Source organism: Megascapheus bottae, unplaced genomic scaffold (assembly GCF_031878675.1).
Source record: "Megascapheus bottae isolate mThoBot1 unplaced genomic scaffold, mThoBot2.hap1 HAP1_SCAFFOLD_138, whole genome shotgun sequence".
Lineage (NCBI taxonomy): Eukaryota > Metazoa > Chordata > Mammalia > Rodentia > Geomyidae > Megascapheus > Megascapheus bottae.
This window is the reverse complement of record NW_028327680.1, coordinates 163,538-187,196: the sequence shown is the minus strand read 5'-3', so window position 1 is coordinate 187,196 and position 23,659 is coordinate 163,538. Positions and strand designations below refer to the sequence as shown.

The window sequence follows — 23,659 nt, the reverse complement described above, 5'->3', positions numbered from 1 at the left end:
TCCCTCCCCCCCCTCACTTCCTTCCTTTTTGTCTTTTTTTTTTTTCAAATTTTCCACAAGCTAGTAACAAGGCCAGGACTCAGCCTTCAGACTCTGGGCTTTGGCCTGGGAGTGGCATGCCATGGGTGTGACACGACCTGATGGAGATGCTCACCAGGGCTGGCACACCAATGCTGAGATGGCCCACCACTCAGTGGATCAGTGCAGAAACAGGCCACAGAGTTATGACTTCTCAGAGGAATGGAACTAGTAGAAAGAAGAAAGGGAGCTGGGATGGGGATGAGGAGGGAGGTGGGGGGAGTGATGGGAGGGAGATGTGAAGAGGGAAAAGCAGGGATAGTTAGTCCCACATGCCCAAAAGCAGGAGAGCTGAAGGCCAATCTGAAGCCTGGCAGACTCAGCAGCCCAAACTGCAGATGGCTCCATCCAAATTTAAAGGAAAACAAAACAGAACAGAACAGCCAACACTGAAACTTAAGCAGTGTCGCAGTGGGGGTTCCTTCTTCCTCATTTGTGAGGTAGTCAGACTTCTTGTTCCAGGTGGGTCTTCAACTGATTGGATGAGACCCTCTCACTCTGTGGCCAGTATTCCTCTTCTGTATCAATCCCTTCAAATGGTCCCAGTGACTAACGGGACCCTGTCACCCAGACAGGTAAAGCTACTCAGCACCCCCAGACCAGTGTGGAGTGAAAGGAAGTAAATTCCTGACCCCATCATCCAGGGAAATGTCTCAGAGACCTTGCAATTCTGGGCCCATTGCACAGCCCTGTCAGGAGACAAGCTAAGCTGCCATATAGTGGAATCTAACTGATAAGACAACCTGGTGTTTATCTAACTGATAAGAACATCTAGTGGTTGCAAAACCTCATCCATGTAAGATAAGCTTGACTAATATCCTACCTTGTAGAATAATCTTTAACTCTCATCCTTGGTGCATTCCTGGAGAGTAGGAGCAAATAGCGTTGCTTAGTAACCTGTCCTAGGTCAACTACCTTTCCTGAGATATATAAGCAGCCGTGCGAAAATAAAGTTTGAGACCTTGATCAGAATACTCTCTTGGTCTCCTTTCTCTGTCTGGTTTGTCTCTCATTCAGGTCTGCTCCTCCTTGGGCTCTAGTTGACTACCCCGCAGGCCGGGGCACAGCCCTGTATGGGATTGTGGGACAGAGAGCAAATGGCTGGTACTGAGCTTAGGTGGTGCAAGGGACATGGGCATGTTCAGTGTATTGATCAGAGCTGAAACTTAACAAAATGGTATGAATGCCATTCTGTTTTTCTAGGAGTGGAAAATCCTATTGGTTTGGTTAGACAGCACATGTACATGGCAACATATGGTATCTGCTCTACTCTGGCTTGTTCCCTTTAGCATCATGCTCTCAAGATTTCCCAGGTCTGGGAATTGTCCCTTAGCTTTGTGCTCAAGGCTAATGCTCTACCACTTGAGCCTCAGCTTTACGTGTTACATTTTATTCTATTATTGGTAGTTAGTTGGGGATAAGAGTTTGGCAGATGAACTTTTCTTTCAGGCTGACTTTGAACTGCATCCTTTGATCTCAGCATCTTGAGTAGTCAGGATTACAGGTGTGTCCCGGCAGCCTGCCAGAAAATTCTCGTGAAGAATGCTTTCCAGGCTTTCCATTTGTATATAATACATCAGTGAATTCTGCCCTGGCATAGAGGGAACATCTGAATTTTACATTAACTTCTCTTCAGATTTCTAGAATGCGAGAGTTAGAATAGAATAGAAATTTGAATAAAAAGAAAAGCCCTGGTGTTACATTTTCATGTCAGCCATAGTCCTACTTTGTTTCTCTTTCTAGGAATCACTTAGAGAGCTTTAAATATATTGTTATTAATAAAAGTACTGTTATCTCAGATTGATGGTGGTAGTCATACCTATAATCTTAGCTTCTTTGGAGGTTGAGCTCTGAGCATCACAGTTTAATCCAACCTGGGTAGGAAAGTTCATGAGACTCTTATCTCTAAGTAACTGGCAAAAATCTAAACTGGAGGCATGGTTCAAATGGTATAGCACCAGCCATAAGCAGAAAAAGTCCAATGAGTGCATTCAATTCCTCAGTTCAAGCCACAGGATAGACATCAAAAAGAAAAAAAATACTGATATCCTGTCCAGCCAGAAGTCCTTTCTGATTTAACTGACCTCACAGACACTGTAATGTATAAAAGCCCTCCAGTTGATTTCTGCATGGATTTAGATGCATTGGCTTAAAACTGTCTAGTTTATCTGCCCAACATCTAGCTCTGGAGATAGCGCATTTCAGAGAGCAGTGAGTCCATAAACCTCACCTAAATGAGATGAAAAGTGAAGTTCACCACAGTGCAGTGGTTGGAGGGCTGGCAGCTTGGCCTGCAGGAGCTGGGCAATACTCTTCCTCCCCATGCTTTGACCTGAAGAAGTCCAATCCCAGGCAGAGGCCCCAGTGTGCTGGCCGGGCTCTCAGCCTTCTCATGTGCCCTGAAGTTTTGTAGTCCAAGCCTGCAGAGCTTGGTTTTGGTAGAGTTACTTATTTCCCTTCAGAGTAAGAGCCAGGTATGAAATTGGTGGATTATGAAGGAATCTGTGTATCCCAATGCCAGCACATGTCACCCATTGCTTAGCTACTGGGCTGCCACAGGCTGGACATATAAGGCTGCAGAACAAGCATCCAGGAGGATGGGGTCACCACGATGGAGAAATGTAAACTGTGTGCCAATGGCTTACATCTGTAATTCTGGCTACTAATGAGGCTGAGATCTGAGGATTATTGTTCAAACTCAGCCAGGGCATGAAAATCTATGAGACCCTTCTCTCCAACTAACTTCCAAAAATCTGGAAGTGGAGCTGTGGCTCAAAGTGATAGAGAACTCTCCTTGAACATAAAAGCTCTGAGACAGCAGCGCAGAGAGAGAGGGGGTGGGGAGGGAAAGTCCAAATTAACTCCTCTCAAAATACTAGCTAGGATGTGTTCTGGATGGACAGAGCTGAGATCTTCTGACATGGAGCATAGAAATTTCGCATGAACTCATTCTCTAGCAACTAGTCCACAATTGCAGGAAAAGGTTTAGGGCTCAGGGTCAAATGTCTCATGCCTGGCAGAAGCAGGAACACAACTTGTAACAAACACACCAGCATTTGAAAAGCAGCTCTGAGGTCTTAGCACATTTAGACAAATAAATAACCTCCATTCTCCCATCAACAGTATTTATTAAATACCTACTACAAACAACATAATGCCCCAGAGACCTACAGCTGCAGAGTGGGCTTTAAGGAAGCGTAGAAATCAAAACAGAAAATCAAACTGAAAAAGCCATGTGTGAAGATGAGAGGCTGGAGCATGGAAAGAGGGAGCCAGAAATCTGAACTGAGGTGACAAGCAAAGGTGACACACACAAAATATGGAGTGGGCAAAATATTTTGACTAGTCTAATTTTCCAGAAGCAACATGAAGAACGATTAACAATCTGGCCACATAAACTTTCCAAAGAGGCTCTAGGGCCGGGTGTGGTGTTTCACATCTAGAATTCCAGCTACTCAGGAAGTGGACATCAGAGGATCACAGTTCAAAGCCAGTCCAGACAAAAAGTGAACAGCTAGATTTGGTAGTATAGTGTGCTCCCATCATCCCTGTAGAAATAGAACCACAGTCCATGGGGCTTATCCAGAAACACTTGAAAAATAACTGAAGCCAAGAGACCTTGGGATCTGCTCAGCAAGTTGAAGTCCCTGAGTTCAAACTCAGTCAAGAGGAAGGCTGCAGCAGCCACCAGCCACTGAAGTCGAGAATGCGAGTCCTTGGAGGAATGTCATTCTCAGTTACGGTCCATGTGACCCAGAGACCCAGGAGAGAGGACTAGCAAACCAAAGTTCAGCGAGGTCATTTCACAGCAAGAGGGAGGTGGGGGGGCCCTTCTCACCTGCTGGAGACCTGCCTTGCTTTGGTCCCCAATTTTCCACCCACGTTCCTCCTGAAGAGGATTTATGAAAGATATTTTTTCTCTTTGAATATAAAGCATCAATAGGTTTTGCTCTGGGGTGGAGGGAACATCTACTTTTCCATTCCAGTGTGTGTGTGTGTGTGTGTGTGTGTGTGTGTGTGTGTGTGTGTGTGTATGTGCAAGGACTGAGGCTTGAATTCAGGGCCTTACACCCTTGCTTGGTTTTTCCACTCAAGGCTGGTACTCTACCACTTGAGCCACATATCTACTTTCAGCTTTTTGCTGGCTATTTAAAGTTTAGAGTCTCACCATTTTCCTGCCCAGGCTGGCTTCAAACCATGATCCTCAGATCTCTGCCTCCTCAGTAGCTGGGATAACACGTGGGAGCCGCCAGCGCCCAACCTGTCTGCTGTTATTGCATTTCAATCAAGTATTGCGCCTTCATAGGTGCCTTCTAGGAAAGTTTCCCCTGCCCCCTGTCCAACCATAAATCCATGCTAGATCCACCCCCTCCCCTGACTACCCAGTCTCTCCACCTGGACCCCACATTTCCATCAGTCTAGTCATGGCTGCAAGCAGGAAGCAGGAATAAAAAGGAGGTGTTAAATTTTAAGACAAGACTAAAATCATTTAAAATTCAGCAGTTTTAACAGCTTATTTCTTTCCCCAGGAAAGAGCAGGAGACAGTGGTGCTAGCAGAGAGCCCGGGGAGAGATCTCAGTGCCAAAGCTTCTCCGTTGCCTGATCTGATGTGGAAAGGGGTCTCCATCGCTTTAGGTAGCCTCCATCTTTCTCTTTTTTGGTTTTATTTTTTTTGTGCCAGTACTAGTTTAAACTCAGTACCTAGGTGCTATCCCTTACCGTTGTCTTTCATGGTTGGTGTTCTACCACTTAAATGACAGCTCCACTTCTGGCTTTTTGCTGTTTCATTGGAGCTCACAGTCTTATAGACTTTCCTTTCTTGGCTGGCTTCAAACCATGATCCTCAGATCCCAGTCTCCTGAGTAGCAAAGATTATAGACGTGAGCCACAGGTGCGTGGCAGCATCTGATAGTCTTGATTTCAATTTCTGCCCTTGGATTGATGGTTCTTTCTCTCTTGGCTTCTGCTCCTCCCAGTGTGGACAAAAAGGCATTTTCTGTGGAGGGTGAGCAGCACCACAGCCCCCTGCCCTGGCTCTGGGAGGGGAGAGCCATGGAAGTCAGCTGAGCTGTTTTGAGCATTTGCAATAACAAAAAGTAAAACTCAGCCTCTCAAGGATGTGGTTATTCTACTGTGAATTTTCAGGATTGCAAATCATCATTAAACATATGGATGTATTTAACACAAATAAGATATCTGCCTTTAGAGGGAGCCACTGAGTTCCAACAAGGACAAATGCTCATACGTGAATAATGAGTGGGTCCTGGCTGGGTCCTGGCCAGTGTGTCAAAATCGCCCTTATTCTGGACATGGAATAAATAAATTTTTAAAAATGCCTGAATGTCAAAACTGGATGCGAAGTCAGACATTTAACAAAGAAAAGATTGGGTGTTTTGATTTCTTCCACTTCAGAGACGTTCTTTTTTTTTTCTCCAATATTTCTCTGCTTTATTAAGGTTGCCCATATAGTATTTTTGTATCTAAACACTGAAAGTTTTCAGTGATGTTTAGGGGATTACGAGTTATTTTTCCATAATTAATATAGGCACATTGGTTTGTATTGCAAAGAATATAATTATCTTTAGGACACAGATAGGAACAAGTATACAATTTGCAAATGTTACAAAGATGGTTCCAAATCTCAGCTGCCTCTTTTCTGAACTGCAACCACTCATTTAGTGCCCAATGACAAGATATTAGAAGCAGCTGTTTAACATATCTGTGTGATATTCTGGTTACTTAGAAATCCCTGAAAAAACAGTAAGCTGTGATTACTGAAAAGCTCAGAACACTGGCAAGTCTTAATTGCAAAGTATTTAACAGAAGGCCACAAATATCATTTTCCTATGAGGAGCTAGGAATGCATTGAAATGGCATTGCCCAGTATAAGTGCTGCACAGACAGAAACCAGGTCTTCTCTTCTAAATCAATCACTTCGGATATGCTTCTACTATCAGCATGGCTCTGCTCTCCAGCTCCACAGGCAGCCACTAAGCCGTACTAGCCTCCATTCTTCTGTAACCTGTTGGCGGCTGCCATGACCAACCGGCAGCCAGTGGCTCCAAATGGATGACCCAGAGACAACGATCCTCCCCAGATATTAAACTTCTCCATAGGAAGCAAGCCAACCTTGGTTTTCCTACCCAAGTACTTTTGCGCAAACCAGTCAGAATCCATGGCTTTAAAATTCACCAAAATCTGACCTGAGAAGGCTTCATGAAATTCAAATGCATCGATATCATTCATGGTTAATCTTGCCTTTTCTAGAACTTTTGAAGTAGCATATGTTGGTCCAAGTAAGGATCTTTTGGATCTGGGGCTTGATGAATACAGGTTTCAGTTTGGCCATCGGTTCCAGTGAGGAAGGACGAATGCCATTATCTTTGGTAACCGTGTCCTTTCCTGGTACTTTGAAGGGTACAACATCAGAAAGGTATCCTTCATCTTGAGCCTTCTTGGCCAGACTATGAGAGCACAATGCGTACTCATCCTGTTCCATTCAAGAAACACCAGAGGTAGCGCTAGTCAGTCTGCAAAGTGGCCCATGGTCTCACTGGTTGAGAACTCAGCCACTGCAGGGAGCTCAGGTGCCAGAAAATTCAACCTGAACTTAGAGAGTAAAGACAGTCGCTGACCCATTGTCTTGGCTTTATTGAGATCGAGCATCATTTTCCTCATTTTCCTTGAATGACGTATAGGGACATTGGACATTAATTCAACACCACCAGCCACAACCACATAACACTGGCCAGATGCAATCAGGCCAACAGCTGTGGTCATGGCTTGGCTGGAAGCCATGGAATGCAAGCCATGGAAACAGTGTGAGCAGAGGTCTTGTCAGAGAAGCCAGCTCCGAGGGCAGCCTCTCTATCCACATTGCTTGTTTTCACTTCCTGAATAACCGTGAATAACTGTGCCAAAGATAATATAATCCACAATGTCCTTTGGAACATTGGTCTGATGCAACAATCCCAATCATGTGGCATCAGGTCTTTATATGAAGTGCCTGACAGCAAAATCGGTATGCGGACACCCTCCACCACCACAATATTTCTCACGTTGGGTTTAGCCAAGGTCTTCTTTGATTGGTTTGGACAGCTGGGGCAGCTTGTAATGGTGAAGAACAGCTCAAAGATCTCACAGAAAATTTGAGAGCCCATTTTGATGTACTAAGAAGGGTCTTAAAGGTGTAAGTCAAGATGGAAGCCATTCTGAAACCTTTTCACCTCAGGTTATAGATGCAGAGAACCAAATCCCTCAAAGGTCCCATCTAGAGTGACAAGACTCCCCTGGCAATGGGGGGAGCCTGTCCAGAAAGGACCCTTCAGAGACATTCTTAATAAAATAAAAAATAAAAATGAAAAAGCATTATGGACAGGAGAGCAGAGGAAATGCTAGCTGCTAGAATCTGGTAAATTCTACCAGTTTGTTTTCAATCCACGTGGAGGGAGGGTACGCGGTAGGGGCACCTGGTTGCAATCCACCAAGGGGATCTTCTCTTCTGACAGGCCATTGTCATAAAGCAGAGAGTCAGATGGCTTTGACACAGTCAGGTTCAAGTAATGCTGTAAGAGAGGAAAAGATGGCTGCTTCCCATGGCCCTTGGCTGCTATTATTATTATTATTATTATTATTATTATTATTACTATTATTATATTTTTGCCAGTCCTGGGGCTTGAACTCAGGACCTGGACACTGCCCTTGAGCTTTCTCGAGGCTAGAGCTCTACCACTTGAGCCACAGCACCACTTCCAGCTTCTTCTGTGTATGTGGTACTGAGGAATTGAACCCAGGGCTTTTTGCATGGTAGGCAAGCACTTTACCACTATTCGTGTGTGTGTGTGTGTGTGTGTGTGTGTGTGTGTGTGTGTGTGTGTGTGTGTGTGTGTGTGTGTCTTGAGGGCTTGAACTCAGGACCTGGGTGCAGTTTGTGTGTGTGTGTGTGTGTGTCTTGAGGGCTTGAACTCAGGGCCTGGGTACAGTTCCTAAGCTTTTGTGCCCAAGGCTTTTGTGCTCTACCATTTGAGCTACAGCTCCACTTGCAGTTGCAGGTGGTGGTTACTTGAAGATAAAAGTCTCACAGACTAGCTTTGGAGTGTGGCCTAGTGGGAGAATGCTTACCTAGCATGCATGAAACCCTAGGTTCAATTCCTAGGTACCACATATACAGAAAAAGCTGGAAGTGGTGCTGTGGCTCAAGTGGTAGAGTACTAGCCTTGAGAAAGCTCAAAGACAGTGCCCAGACTCTGGGTTCAAGCCCCAGGACCAGCAAAATCAATCAATCTCACAGGCTGGCTGTAAACAGCCATTCTCAGATCTCAGCCTCCTGAGTAGCTGGGACACAGGCGTGGGCTATAAGCTCCCTTTTGAAGTCATTCTGAGCTTCAAGACATCAGCTCTTCAACCTGCTCTTGGCCTTTAAGCAAGACCAAAGCCCCTCTCCCAGCATGCTGACATTGAGGCCTGCCACACCCAGCCATGTCTAGAGCCCCAAGGCCTGTTTGTTAGTTTATTTTTGTACCAGTACTAGGGCTTAAACTCCAGGACTGAGCACTGTCCCTGAGCTTTTTCTCTCAAGCCTGGCACTCTAGCACTTGAGCCACAGCCCAATTCCCAACATTTTGGTGGTTAATTGGAGTTAAGAGTTTCACAGGCTCTTCTTCCTGGGTTAGCTTTGAACCTCATAAAATAGCTAAATTTACAGGTGTGAGCTACTGTTGCCTGGCTACTTACAGGTTTGTAAGTTGGAAGTGTATGGGCTGACAGATACTCAGACAAGTTTGGTGACAGCAAGAGGATATTTCGAAGGGCTGAATGCTACTGGGCACCTCAGTTCCCCCGTTCACTTCCCACAGGACACATATATTCAGGACACCCATTATGCAACATTCTAACATTCCAGTAGTGCAAGTGATCCCTTTGGGGCTTGGAATTCCTCTCCCCTTGGGTGACAGATTCAAACTAGGAATTGATGGGTTTTTATTGTTGGTTGTTCTCTTCTTGCATTGCAAAGAAGTCCAAAGAGACTGTTCAAGGCCTTCTCTGAGAAGGACACATGCACCTCTCCTTGTAGCCAGCCTCCCTGCTCCCCACACTGGGACATCAGGGCTGAAAGCCTCTGGGCAGCCGCTCTGTGACTTACTCTGCTCTTCACCATCATCTTCTCCAGGTCTTTGCTGATGTCGGCAAAGACTGGCCTCTTGTCTGGTTCCTGCTTCCAGCACTGCAGCATCAGGGAATACCTGCAAGGAAGAGCATAGTTGCCGTGATGAGCCGGCAGGGCCAGGCCTCCGGCACTCTCCCCAGCGTAGTGAACCCCTGCTCCAATGCCAGCCCCAATGCTGTGAGTGTATCGCTAACCATCCAAGACTGACTTGCTAGGAATGAGCATGGCCTCAGCTCCAGACCTTAGTGCTCCTCCTCCTCTTTCTTTTTTTGGTGCTGGTACTAGAACTTGACCACAAGGCCGGGCTACTGTCCCTTAGCTTTTGCATTCAAGGCTGGTGCTCTACTACTTGAACCATACCTCCATTTCCAGTTTATTGCTGGTTTACTGGATATAAAAGTCTTATGGATGTTCCTTTCAAGGCGGCTTTGAACCGTGATCCTCAGAGCTCAGCCTCCTACTGGGTAGCTAAGATTATAGGTATGAGCCTATGTTGGGTTTTGTTTTCCTTTTTTAATAACATTTTTGTTTTGGTATTGATACTGCTATTTGAACTGAAGACCTCAGGCTTGGTCTACTTGCTCACTCAGCTAGCATTCTACCACTTGAGCCAGACCTCAATGCTCCAGCTTGCCTTTTTGCTACCTATTGTGGAGACACAAATCTCAAGGACTTTTCTGTCCTGTCTGGCTTCAAATAGCGATCCTTCAGATTCCAGCAACCGGAGTTACTAGGCTGTTGAGCTGAAGTCTACACTGCTCTGCCTGCCCCTGGCACCTCCACTTGAGTGTTCCCCAACGTAGGTCCTCCCCAAGGCCTTCCATTCATATCAACTGGATTCCTGTGCCCATCTGTTCTCAGAAGAACTCCACCCCACCCACACTTCCCTATGCCACTCAAGTCCCCAGCATCTGCCTCATAGCTGAGGGAGGATTCTGTTATAACTGTGGCCTTCTGCTCCCCCACCCCCACCTGCCCCCAGTGGCCCTAGCCTGGGATCTCAGGGATGGAGACATCTGGGTAATTCAACCCCTTCTCACATTTCCTCGTTGCAGTTGTCTGGCCTTTCCATTCGGTGGCCAGTCTTGAGAAAGGTGAAGAGCCGCTCATGGGGAATCCCAGGATAGGGGTTTCCCCCCAGGGTCACAATTTCCCACAGCAGAATCCCAAAAGACCACCTGCAGGGAGAAGCAGAGATGCGAATGACCCTCTCTCACCCTCTGGCTCAGAGGTCTCCTCAGTGAGACCCAGTGAGACAGCTGCTTCAACGCCGTCATCCTGGGAATGGTGATGGGGCTTAAGGGGTCCTCAGCAATTCTTTCACCTTTCCTGTGGCCACAAGACTTCCATTAAAACTCAAAACAGCCATACCTGTAATCCTCGCTCCTCAAGAGACAGAGCTCTGAGGATCATGGTTCAAAGCCAGATCAGGCAGGAAGGTGTAGGAAACTTATCTCCAATTAAATGGCAATAATAATAATTTCAAAAGCCAGAAGTGGAGCTGTAGCTTAAGTGCTAGAGTGCTAATCTTGAGTAAAAATGCTTAGGGACTGCACCTAGGCCCAGAACTGGCAAAAAAAAAAAAAAAAGGAAAAGTCTAGAAAAAAATTTACTGTGAGTGAAAGTGTACACGTGAAGTGGGAATAAATGACAATAGAACAAAATCTAGAGACATAAGGCCATATAGTATGATACTAAATGTAAGGACCTCCAGGATAAGGAAACAAAAGCCATATAATGATTGACTGTTGTTCTTAATGTACTATGTTATCTCTCATCTCTTTTGCTGTCCCTTGGTTATCTCATATTGTTACAATTTTTCACCTTGCTTTCTGATATATTTTATATGTGCTTAATTGGTTATTTGAAATTGGATAGGGCAGGGGGGAAATCAAGATGAGTGGGAGGGTGTGGGGAGGGGGGGATGGAAATGGGGACCATGTCATGAGAAAGGGTATCAATGTTTGTGAAGTAATGCATCTTCTATCTGGTGAATATAATGTAACCCTTCTATTAATTACAATAAAAAAATGATCATAAAATGGCACAGGTCACTTGAGCCCACTTGTGAAGATAAGAAGGCTGTTTGTGTATATCACAGAAAGCTCTAGAAGATTCCATGCCTGAAAAGAGGCCAACAGGAGAGGCTGGGCTACAGCGGCCTTAGGGGTTCCTAAGTGTGCTCCTGGCAGTTTTCTTTTGCATTTTCAATTCTTCTACAATCATCTCTCTGTACTCAGCAGACTACTGCTTATTTTTAGCTATTTATTAATTTTTGTGCATGTACTGAGGCCTGAAGTCAGGGCTTAGGTGCTGTCTCTTAGCTTTTTCACTCAAGACTGGTGTACTACCACTTGATCCAGAGCTTCCACTTCTGGCTATATGACCGCTAATGGGAGATTAGAGTCCTGTGGGCTTTCCTGCCTGGGTTGACTTTGAAGTGGGATCTTCAAATCTCAGCCTCCTGAGAAGTTAGGATTACAGGTATGAGCCACTGGCATCCAGCTTAGAGTTCTGTTTAAAACTGCTTAGCAATTGAGTCTTCCCATCCTATGCTACTGAAAATCCATGTCTGTGGATTACTGAACATTCTAGAAGTCAGTGTAAAACAGAAATGATTGCATCTTGTCATCTGACCTGGAAGAGTGAGTTTTGGCTCCTACCTTCCCACCTTGGAGCAATTTGGAAGCTATCTGTCTGCCAACTCATACCACATCTGGGTAGAGTCCCCAAGCTCCATCCGTGGGAATGAAGACATTGTAGGGCAGCCTGCCGGAGCCAAACCTGCCCCCAGGACTCCAGCAAAGGAATGATTTGGCTGAGCCTGTCCATGGATGGGGAGAGAGGTGTGGAAGAGGAAAGGGAGGAGAGAGGGAGGCTGTGGCCTCTGCACCCTCTCCCACCCATCCTTGGCTTGTGGAACTGCTGCAGGAATATCATTAGATGAATCCATGAGGGCCCCTCGAGCTCAGTCTGGAAGAAATGGTCATCGCTGTTCCCTGGCCAGCTTCACTGGGGGCTTCTTGTAACCCCCACCCCAAGACAACAACATCCACACTTACACATCACTTTGGGTGGTATAGATATGATCAAAAAGGGACTCAATTGCCATCCATTTGATAGGAATCAGGCCCTACAGATGGTACAGAAAGAAAGGAATTAATGTTAACAAGAAGTCTTGGAACCAGAGCAGAAAAGGTCTGCTTTGTCCTGTGTGTGTGCGTGTGTATGTGTGTGCACATCTGCCAGTCTTGGGACTTGAACTTGAGACCTGGGAACTATCTGTGAGCTTTTTTGTTCAAGGCTAGCACTCTACCACTTGAACCACAGCTCCATTCTGCCTTTTGCTGGTTAACTGGAGATAAGAGTCTCATGGACTTCTCTGCTCAGGCTGGCTTTGAACTGCAATCCTTGAATCTCAGCCTCCTGAGTAGCAAGGATTACAGACTGGAGCCACCAGTGCCCCACTTGAGTTTGCCTCTGCAGATAGTGTGGAATTCCAAATCCTGAGGCCAGAACCAGCTGAGCAGAGCTTGAAGAGGCTGAGCTCCAGCCGGAACCTCCAGGCTTTGCTGAGATGTTAGTGGGGTGATGGGAAGCCCAAGGCCACACAGGGAAATTTATCAGTTTTCAGTGTCTCCTTCTCTGTGTCCTTTCTTCCCTTTCTTTTCTTGTTGTTGAGATGGGGTCTGATTATGTTGCTCATACCAGGCCTAGATTTCTAGGCTCAAGTGATCATTCTACCTCAGATCTGAGTAAAGCGGAGACGGTAGACACGTGCCAACACTCGGATCCCTGGACAAGTCTGATGCGTATCAGTTTTAAAAAATGTATTTCAGACAATGAAGAATGCATTTGTATTAATCATATCAGTTACTGAAAGGATATTTCTTATCATGAATGTTCTTATAAAATGTTGTGCAAACAAGAGCTTTATAATGTATGATTGTTGTTTATAATGTATGATTGTTATTTCTCATCTCTTTTGTTGCCCCTTGATTATTCGTATATTGTAATAGTAGCTGACCTTGTTATCTGGTATACTATATATACATTTATTTGTTTATTTGAAATAGGAAAGGGAAGGGGAAAAACAAGATGAGGGGAGGGGGTGGGGGAGGGAAATGGGGACAAAAACATGATAAGGGGTATCACTGTGTGTGAAGTAATGTATCTACTATCTGGCAAATATAACTGTAACCCCTCTATTAATTACAATTTTAAAAAACTTTATGGTATTTTAAAACAAAAAAAATGTATTTCAGGGGCCAGGATTTTGGCCTAGTGGTAAAGTGCTTGCTTGCCTTGCATGCACGAAGAACTGGGTTCAATTCCTCGGTACCACATACATAGGAAAAAAAAGCCGAAAGTGGTGCTGGGACTCAAGTGGTAGAGGTCTAGCTTTGAGAAAGCCCAAGGACGGTGCTTAGGCCCTGAGTTCAAAGCCTAAGACTGGCAAAAAAAATGTATTTCAGAGCCTAACATTGACTGCACTTTCTCCAAAGGTTTGTTTTTTGTTTTTAATGGGTCATGGTTCTTGAACTCTGGGCCTGAACATTGTCCTTGAGCTCTTCAGCTCAAGGCTCTACCACTTGAGCCATAGCACCACTTCCGGTTTTCTGGTGGTTCAGGGGAAATGAGTCTCTCAGACTTTAGTGCCCAGGCTAGGCACTAAAAATCACAGCCTCCTGCACAGGCAGACTTACATGCCTTACAGGCATGAGTCACTGGTGATTGGCTCTCCAAAGAGTTCTTCAGGGCCTTTATAAAGAATAAAATGTGGCCATTTTCCTAACAAAGCTGGCTGTGGTGTAGCAGTCTGTACAGGGCTAAGTGGGGGGTGTGGGCAATGCTTTGTGCCTCTACAGCTTCCTACAGAGTGTGTGTATGTGTGCGACACAGAGAGAGAGAGAGAGAGAGAGAGAGAGAGAGAGAGAGAGAGAGAGAGAGAGAGAGAGAGAGAGAGAGAGAGAGAGAGAGAGAGAGAGAACACAGTACTATACCCTCACCAGAGCAGGAAATACCCACTTCCATTTCTCTTTCAGTAGTGTTGAAATCTGTGGTCTCACAGAAACCTCAGAAGAAACAAATATGAACCTTGTAACCTGTGGCAACACAAACAGCTAAACCCTTACAGACCACTGGAGCGGGAAAACTTTTTTTGGTCAAGGGCCATTGGGACATTAATATCCTTTGTCCCTACTACAAAACTATTGGTACAAACAGACAGTGAAAAGCATATGAGGCTGTCCAATCCTGTAGCAAATGATTTTACAGATCATGGTGAAATAATCTCAACCTCTGCAAGATGTATATACTGTTCTCTTCTCTTTTCCCTCCCTCTCTTTCCATTCCTTCCTTCCTCTTTCTTTCCTTCCTTCCTTCCTTCTCTTCTCCCCTCTTTCTTCTTTCCTTTCTTATGTGCCTGTCCTAGGGCTTGAACTCAGGGACTCAGGGCTCAAGGCTAGTGTTCTACTACTTGAGCCACAGCTCTACTTCCAGCTTTTTGCTGGTTAATTGGACATACAAATCTCACAGACTTTCCTGCCTAGGGTTTCTTTGAGCTGTGATCCACAGCCTGCTGACTAGCTAAGATTATAAGAATGTGCCACAATGCCCGGCAAAATGGTGGCTCTTGTTTCTGTAGAATAGTTTCAGGTGGGGTTTTTGAGATCAGGTGTCACTTTGAAATGGACAATGAGTCAAGAGGGGACCTGTGAAGCCTTGGGGAAGGAAGGATCAAATGCAGAAAGAACCTGAGTGGGGTAGCTGGGGACCCACGGGTAGGGTAGGTATTGGAAGTGATGGCCAGAAAATCGCTTTCAAAATCTGCTTCACCCACCTGTGTTGAAATGAACCACGCAACTTGTGGGTAGGAGCAGGAGAGGACAACCGGGAAAGAGTAAGGGAAAGAGTGACACTGTCCAAAAAGAAAGGTACTGATGATCCATCTTAAATAACTGTCACCCCTCTGTATAACACCTTTATATTAACAATAAAAAGCTTATGAACGATCTGCTTCAGTTTCTAGCTGTTCCTAGGGTATCAGACAGCTGTGGGTGAAGCCAGGAGCCTCTCCATCCCATCCAGGAGCTCCCACACACACCCTAGTATATCTTGGGGACAAGCTACCTTGCTTCTCTTCACATAGGTATCTCCTTCGTACACATCTCGAGATAGACCAAAATCAGAAATCTTCATCTTCCTCCCCTCAGCCACCAGGATGTTCCTGGCTGCTAAGTCCCGATGGACAAACTATAAGGAAAACAAAATAGAACAAAGGACAAGACTGTAGGAGACCCTCCATAAGGGCCACACGGCAGCCAGAGCTGAGCCCATGCTCTGGGGACACATACCTTCATTTCCGCCAGGTACTGCATTCCCCTGGAGATCTGCCAAGCAAAGGAGATAAGGTCGTCCATGGCCAGTGTCTGCTTGTTGGGGTGGTCCAGGGAACTAGAGTTCCAGCTGCCTCCACTGCCCACATAGCTGGGCCCCACCGTGCGACTGTCCCGCAGGAAACTCCGCAGAGAGCCATACTTGGCATACTCCACAATGAGGAGAAGAGGCCCTGGGCACAGGAAGGAGGCGCTCAGGGCATGGGGCATCCTGCCAGCTCTGGGCCAGAGGGATTTTAGGAAAGGGGAGGCTGTGGGCACTGTCACTCGAGCTAATAGGTCCAGCTCAGTCTTGAATTATTGCACACACACACACACACACACACACACACACACGCATTGGTGTCACCAATGACAATGTATCATGTGCTTCTGGAAGTGCCTAGAATATACCTTCCCCTCAAATCTTGGGATGGTCTTGGGAGAGAATGAATGAAGGGGTGACATTGTCCAAAAAGAAATGTACTCATGGGCTAGGAGTTTGGTCTAGTGGTAGAGTCTCCAGGACTGGCAAAAAAAAAAAAAAAAGAAATGTACTCATTACCTGACTTATAAAACTATAACCCCTCCATACACACATCAATTGTAAAATAGCACTATTTTAATAAAATATTTTAATGTTTTCTAGTAGTATTCAACTTGAAGATTACTTAGAAATGGCGGCTTTAATTCTTTTTTTTTTTTTTTTGGCCAGTCTGGGGGCTTGAACTTAGGGCCTGAGCACTGTCCTTGGGCTTTTTCCTCAATGCTAGCACTCTGCCACTTGAGCCACAGCACTACTTCTGGCTTTTCTCTGTATGTGGTACCAAGGAATCAAACCTAGGTCTTTGTGCATGCTAGGCAAGCACTTTACCACTAGGCCAAACTCCCAGCCCTGCTCCTTGAATTCTTAAAAAACTATTTTGTTTTCTTTGGATTACTAATCATTAGCTTAATTCCATATATGTACAGAATATACTTTGTATAGCTAAAATTCCTTTAAATAGCCAGGTGTTGATGGTTCGTATCTGTAATCCTAGCTTACTCGGAAGGCTGTGAACTGAGGAGCACAGTTCAAAGCCAGTCAGGACAGGAAAGACTGTGAGACTCATAGCTCCCCTGAAAAGTGGGAATAGAGTTATGGCTCAAAGTGATAAAGCACTAGCCTTAAGCAAAAAAAAAAAAAAGCTCAGGGAACAAAACCTAGATACATAAAGCCATGCTAAATGAAAGAACCTCCAAGATATAGAAACAAAAGCCATATAATGAATGATTGTTGCCCTTAATGTACTATGTTATCTCTCATCTCTTTTGCTGTCTCTTGGTTATTTCATATTGTTACAGTATCTCACCTTGTTATCTGATATATTATATATATATACATATTTGGTTATTTGAAATTGAATAAGGAAGAGGGGAAAACAAGATGAGGGGCAGGGTAGGGGGAGGGAAATAGAGACCAAGACATGAGAAAGGGTATCAATGTTTGTGAAGTAATGCACCTTCTACCTGGTGAATATAATGTAACCCTTCTATTAATTACAATAAAAATATATGGAAAGGGGCCAGGAGATTGGCCTAGTGGTGGAGTGCTTGCCTAGCATGCATGAAGACCCAGGTTCGATTCCTCAGTACCACATACATAGAAAAAAGCTGGAAGTGGTGCTGAGGCTCAAGTGGTAGAGCTCTAGCCTTGAGAAAGTCCAAGAACAGTGCTCAGACCCTGAGCTCAAACCCAGGACTGGCAAAAAAAATAAAAATATATATATATTTTTTTTATTTTTATATATATAGGAAAAAAGCTCAGGGACAGTGCTAAGGGTGAGGGCCAGAGTTCAAGCCCCATAACTGCCAAAAGAAGGAAAGAAAAAGAAGAGAGAGAGAGAGAGAGAGAGAGAGAGAGAGAGAGAGAGAGAGAGGGGGGGGGGGGGAGGGAGGGAGGGAGGAAGGAAGGGGGACCTTAAATGGACTTTAAATGTGCAATAGTTTTATTTATAAGCCACAATACAGTCATCTACCAAACATGAATGACTTATTTACATTCGAACAGAATGTACGCTCGACTGTTGTTTGTTAGGTGTTCAATAAATGTCAATTGTATCCAGAAGAAAAGAAAAAGCCATCTTGGGAATCTCTGCCATGGCTGCTTGCCTTAAGAAGGATGATGGCACACTGAACGTGGAGCTGAGCAGGGCGAGCTGATGGGAGGGCTGTAGGCCAAAGCTCCTTCTGTAGCCCATGCTCACCTGCCTGAGGACACAGTCACATCAGCTTGGGGATGGGGCCGGGAGCTCAGGCCTCCAGAAGGAAGGAGAGCAGTCATGGAGACCCAGAAGGACAGAAGAGAGCATGGAGGCCCTGAGCCCAGGCACAGCTGATGACACCTGGAAACAACCTTACCATCCTGACTGCAGGCACCATATAGCTTGATGACGTGAGGGTGGTTGACTTGCTTCAGAAGACTGAACTCAGACAGCAGGTCCCTCAGCTCACTGGGGGAAGCATCCTCTGAAATACAGCAAACACACAACTGGCTCCACACAGGCCCTTCTATAAAGCTAAGGAACAAACAGACTACACCCTCCCTACCAGCACCCAGCTCAGGTCCCTAGGAAATATGAGGCACTCAGCTATTCCAGGATCCTCCCAGGGCCAGAGAGCAGTCATGGGAGACTTTGTATGCTCCATACCAGGAGCAAACTTCCATGTGAGCAGGAGTTTTCCATTGCTGGCAGTTCATGCCCGTTATCCTAGCTACTCAAGAGGCTGAGATCTGAAGATCATGGTTCTAGATAAGCCTGGAAAGTCCTGGGAGACTCTCATCTCTAATTATCCACCAAAAAAACAGAGGTATCATTTACATGGTACCATCCTTGAGTGCAAAAAACTAAGGGCCAGCACTCAAGCCTTGAGTTCAAGCCTCGCTACCAGCAGAAGAAACCTCCTCTCCAAAAAAAGCAAATGACAAGAAAATCTAAGTGGGCTACGAATGTGGCTTAGTGTAAGAGTGCTTGCCTAGCATGCATGAAACCCTGGGTTTGATTCCTCCATATCACATACACAGAAAAAGGAGGAAGTGGTACTGAGGCTCAAGTGGTAGAGTGCTAGCCTTGAGCAAAATGCTCACGGACAACACCCAGGCCCTGAGTTCCACACGGGCTGCGAATGTGGCTTAGTGGTAGAGTGCTTGCCTAGCATGCATGAAGCTCTGGGTTCGATTCCTAAGTATCACATAAACAGAAAAAGTTGGAACTGGTGCTGTGGTTCAAATGGTAGTGCTGAGATACACAAATGGTAGCCATGAGATACAGAAGTGTGGGGACAGTGCTCAGGCCCCGAGTTCAAGGCCCAGGACTGGAAAAAAAAAACAAACAAACACACACACACAAACAAAAACCTAAACAATAAAAATTAATTAAGGTTTCAGAAGTCCAGAGTTCTTCACTGATATAATGACACAGTGCAGCCCCATACCAGCACGCTCTAAGGTGGAGGCAAGGGCAGGCCAGCCCAGGTGCCGTATAACATCTGGAAAGTACCCGCACAACTAGACAGTACCTTTGAGCATCTTCACAGCCACTGTAGTGTACCCCACTCTGCCTTTCAGGCGGAAGGCAGATGCCTTGACCACTTTTCCAAACTCGCCTTCTCCCAGAGTTTTCCCAAGAATTAAGTTCTTCCGAGGAAACTCCCACTTTGGGTCTTCCTGTATTGGTGGGGAGGAAAGGGGAAAAGGGATGATGGGTACAGTTGAGAAGATCTTGGCTACAAGTACAAGTATACAGAAAGTCTCCAGCATCTGATTGATGACCAGCTCACCAGTACCAGCCCCTGCTCAGGCCACTGCCTAGTGCACAGGCCAGGCATGGTAGCTCACACCTGTAATACTAACTACTCAGGAGGCTGGGCAGGCACGTGCACGCAACTCCCTGACAGTATACCTACAAAGAAAGATGTCACTGAGCCCTTTGGGTCGCCCCACCTTGAAGGGTGTGGATGGCTATGCCTGCCTCAGTCTACCCTGCATATCTGGCTCCCCAGGTTGTGGTTCAGGCTCTTGCTAGCATTCACCCCCATGGCCCTTCCAGCCAGGCCCCACACATGTCAGGTCATCATTACATGCTCTGCATGTCGCCCTTGTATGTGAATTCTGGATGCCAAAGACTACAAGAGCACTCCCTCTCCCCTCTGCTCTCACTCCCCAGTCTCCTCAAAGCTGGGTGTGGCCAAGGGTCCTGCTCTTGATGTCTCTTTCCAGGCTGCCCTATCCACAGAGCTAGTCCATTAGGGATTCATGACCCAAGTCAGGGGCACCCTGTGTCACATGCAAGGGTCTGAGGACAGCCTCCTCTTAGACAAAGTGGTGCCATCACACAGATTCCTGGATCACTCATAGTCTTGTCTCACACTCCCTCAGAACCAGTAACACAAGTCAACATGGACATGGTAATACCACCATACTGGGCCTCAGAACCTCACCAAGCACACACAAATGCCATCTACTTGCGCCTCTTAAAAACATGAGACAAAGCCGGGTGCCAGTGGCTCACGCCCGTAAACCTAGCTACTCAGGAGGCTGAGATCTAAGGATCATAGTTCAAAGCCAGTCAGGTACAAAAATCTGTGAGAGCCTTATCTCCAATGAACCACCAGAAAACTGGAAGTGACACTGTGGTTCAAGTGGTAGAGCACTAGCTTTGAGCTAAAGAACTGAGGGACAGTGCCTAGACCCAGAGTTCAAGCCCCATAATCAATCAATAAACAAACAAACCATGAGGCAAGTCACAGGTGTAATCCCAGCTACTCAGCAGGCTGAGATCTGAAGATCGTGGTTCAAAGCCAGCCAAGTAGGAAAATCCATGAGACTCATATCAAGAAAACTAACAACAAGCCACAAGTGGAGCCATGGCTCAAGTGGTAATCATCCTTGAATAAAAAAGCTAAGGGACTGAACCTAGGTTCAGAGTTCAGGCCCCTGCACTGGAGTGCGCATTCACATGAACACACACAAACACACATATACACACGCGCGCACACACACACACACTGGCCCTCAACTCTAAATCCTCTCACCTCTTCTTCCCCACAGGTATGATTATAGACCAGTCTGGCTATCCCCCGCCCCCACCTTTTTTTTGTGGGTCATGGGGCTTGAACTCAGCCTGGGCACTATTCTTGAGCTCTTCAGCTCAAGGCTACCACCCTACCCTTGAGCCAAGCCCCACTTCCCATTTTCTAGAGATTAATTGGAGGTAAGAATTTCAGGTCCTTTTGTGCCTGATCCTCAGATCTCAGCCTCTTGACACACTAGGATTACAGGTGTGAGCCACCGTGCCCAGCTGGCTTTCTCATTTAAGAGGAAATGGGGAGAAAGATGGAAGGGTGAGCTGATGATGACACAGTATATTCATAAATTAACATGTTGAATTGAGTCCCCTTTGCACAACTACTTGAAGCTAACAAAATAAAAAATAAAGCCTGATGTTGGTGGTGGAAGCCGAATTCTAAGAATCCTAGTTCAAAGCCATACCAGGCAGGAAAGCCCAGGAAATTCCTATCTCCAATTAACCAGCCAAAAGTTGAAAGTAGAGGTGTGGCTCAAGTGGTAGAGCCCCAGTCTTGCGGGGGAAAAAAAAGGCTAAGGGATGGTACCCAGGCCTTGAGTTCAAGCCCCAGTACTGGTGGTGGTGGTGGTGGTAGTGGTGGTGGTGTGTGTGTGGGTGGGTGTGTGTGCATGGAGACAAGAATCTCACCAGCTTTCCTGCCCAGACTGTGTTTGAATTTTGATCCTCAGATCTCAGCCTCCAGAGCAGCTAGGATGACAGGTATGAGCCTTCTTCGCCTAGTTCAGAGATCTATTCTTTCTATTTCTATGCCCCAGGCTCCTCTCACATCCTGCTTATCCCCTGCCTCTTCAGCAGGACACTAAAAGGCCCAGCCTATCTGGCAGAGGAGAGAAACGGAGAATGTCTAAGGAGGTTCAGAAGGCCTCTCCAGGACTGACAAGCTCCATGGCAGTCTGCTCTAGCAGCAGAGCCCCACAGTGGAGAGGACACCCTCAAATGGCTGGGGTGCTAGATGAGACTTCTCTCCATGCCCATGGTCTTGCTTGGCCCAGAGCTGCCAACACCAAAGCCAAGGGCAAGCCTTTGGGACAGCATCACATCCCGGGCCTTTGTAGACCCCTCTGCCTCCACTGTTCCCAAGAGATTATGGGAATGACCACAAAACACAGGTCTCTTCTGCTCAGTTCTTGCCCCAGGGGCTATGGCCTCTGAGAAACAATGTGCAGGGGTTTGGGGGGGGGGGCTCCTCACTGCTCAGCTACCCCAACCTAGGGCTCTCTGCTCCCAACTATCCTGCCAAGTGCTGTCTAAAATCATTTCCTCCACTTTCACCCTGGACAGCCCAATTCCCCAATCTTCTCTCTGCCTTGAAGGCCCCTTGGCAAGGCCTGCATACTGTAGCCCAGGTGGTGACAAATACCCCAACTAGGGAAAAAAACCTTATCAGCCCACCATCCACCCCCACTTCCTCTCTTTGTGTAAGTCCTAGGGCTTGAACTCAGGGACTGGGTATGGTCCCCGAGCTTCTTTTGCTCAAGGCTGGTGCTCTGTCACTTTCACTTCCTTAGCTGGAGATGACTGTCACAGATTTCCCTGCTTGGGCTGGCTTTACACCAAGATCATCAGATCTCTGCCTCCTTAATAGCTAGGATTACAGGTGTAAGCCACCAGTACCTAGCTCAACTCTCCTTTCTATGGCTCTCCCTGTCTTGGGTTTTTTTTTGGGGGGGGGAGTGGAGGGGGACCCTTACCGGGATTTTGAAGGTGTCCAGAGACACCTGGTTCTCCATGGAGTCCAGTGAGGGTCGGCGGGCACCAGATGAGGAGTAGCTGACTGGGAAGGCCTGAGCAGGCCGGCAAAAAGTCATCTCGGCAGAGGCGATGACCGGCTTGTAGGCATGCTTGTGGTAGCAGTGGATGCAGAAGGTGGACAGCAAAATGAAGACAATGGAGGAGAACAGGACTGTGGTGGCAATCACTATGCGGCACAGCTCATCACACAGTCGGCCTGCAACAGGAACATGTGGTGAGCCTCAAGAGCCTGGCACACGCCCACCGAGGGCCCACCACGTTCCACCTACTGGGTGTAGATGCTGTGTGCATTCTACCCTACACAGCTCGCTTAGTGCCCTCTAGTGATGGAAACAAGTCCAGCAAGGTTGGGGAGCCCAGAGGGGTCCCACAGCAAAGCAGGGTACCATCAGCTGCTTCTAGAGGGCTGGCAGTGGGGCTGGGGGAGGAGGGCAGGGCTTTCCTCTGTCTCAAATATCTAGAAATGTCTCCATAAGCAGGTAGGAGGAGAGGAATAAAGGATCTAATGGATAACTCAGATACCAAGAGAGGGCCCCTGGACATGGGCCAGAAAGTACCCCCTAGTGTGGCACCTTTGCTTCCTACCCCATACACTGTTGGTGCTCTGGCAGAAAAGATGGGGTCCCCAGATGATGTACTGGGATCAGCAAGGTCCTGGCACAAGGACAGTCTGACTAACGACATGTTTTCTGAAGGAAAGAACACTTTCCTAGCCAATTCTTTATCTTTTAAAATTTTTAGTTTCACATAGTTGTCCCATAAGCAATTCTTGTGTGTGTGTGGGGTGTGTGTGTGTGTGTGTGTGTGTGTGTGTGTGTGTGTGTGTGTTTCTGTGTGTTTCTCCATGTGCATATGTGGTTTGAACTCATAATCTTGGGCTCTTGCTTGGTTTATGTTGCTCAAGGGTGGAGTTCTACCACTTGAGCCATACCTCCATTCCCCACATTTTGCTGGCTATTTGGCAATAAGTCCCATCTTGGCAAATGTCTTCCAAACTGTCTTTGAATCATGATCCTCCTATCTCACTCAGTCTCCTGAGTAGCTAGGGTTACAGGTGTAAGCCACCAGTGCCTGGCTCTTGGCCTCTTCAACTTTGAGAATTTAGATCAGAAGTTACTCTGTAGGCTCCACCCCTCTCCTGGGGCTGCACCAATGGGGA

The 23,659-nt window shown here is 46.5% G+C and overlaps 1 protein-coding gene and 1 pseudogene across 1 annotated transcript in view; both read right to left on the bottom strand.

Moving 5' to 3' along the window:
- Positions 1-5,985: 5,985 nt before the first annotated feature.
- Positions 5,986-7,289, bottom strand: LOC150039532 (trifunctional enzyme subunit beta, mitochondrial-like; annotated as a pseudogene).
- A 191-nt stretch (positions 7,290-7,480) lies between these two features.
- Positions 7,481-23,659, bottom strand: part of LOC150039531 (proto-oncogene tyrosine-protein kinase receptor Ret-like) — a 30,063-nt gene continuing 13,884 nt past the window's right edge. The window contains 10 exon segments of the mRNA XM_090327772.1: positions 7,481-7,530; positions 7,533-7,644; positions 9,222-9,321; positions 10,286-10,423; positions 12,308-12,378; positions 15,378-15,500; positions 15,602-15,816; positions 18,023-18,130; positions 19,181-19,328; positions 22,440-22,696. Coding sequence (XP_090183898.1) covers positions 7,481-7,530; positions 7,533-7,644; positions 9,222-9,321; positions 10,286-10,423; positions 12,308-12,378; positions 15,378-15,500; positions 15,602-15,816; positions 18,023-18,130; positions 19,181-19,328; positions 22,440-22,696 — 1,322 coding nt within the window.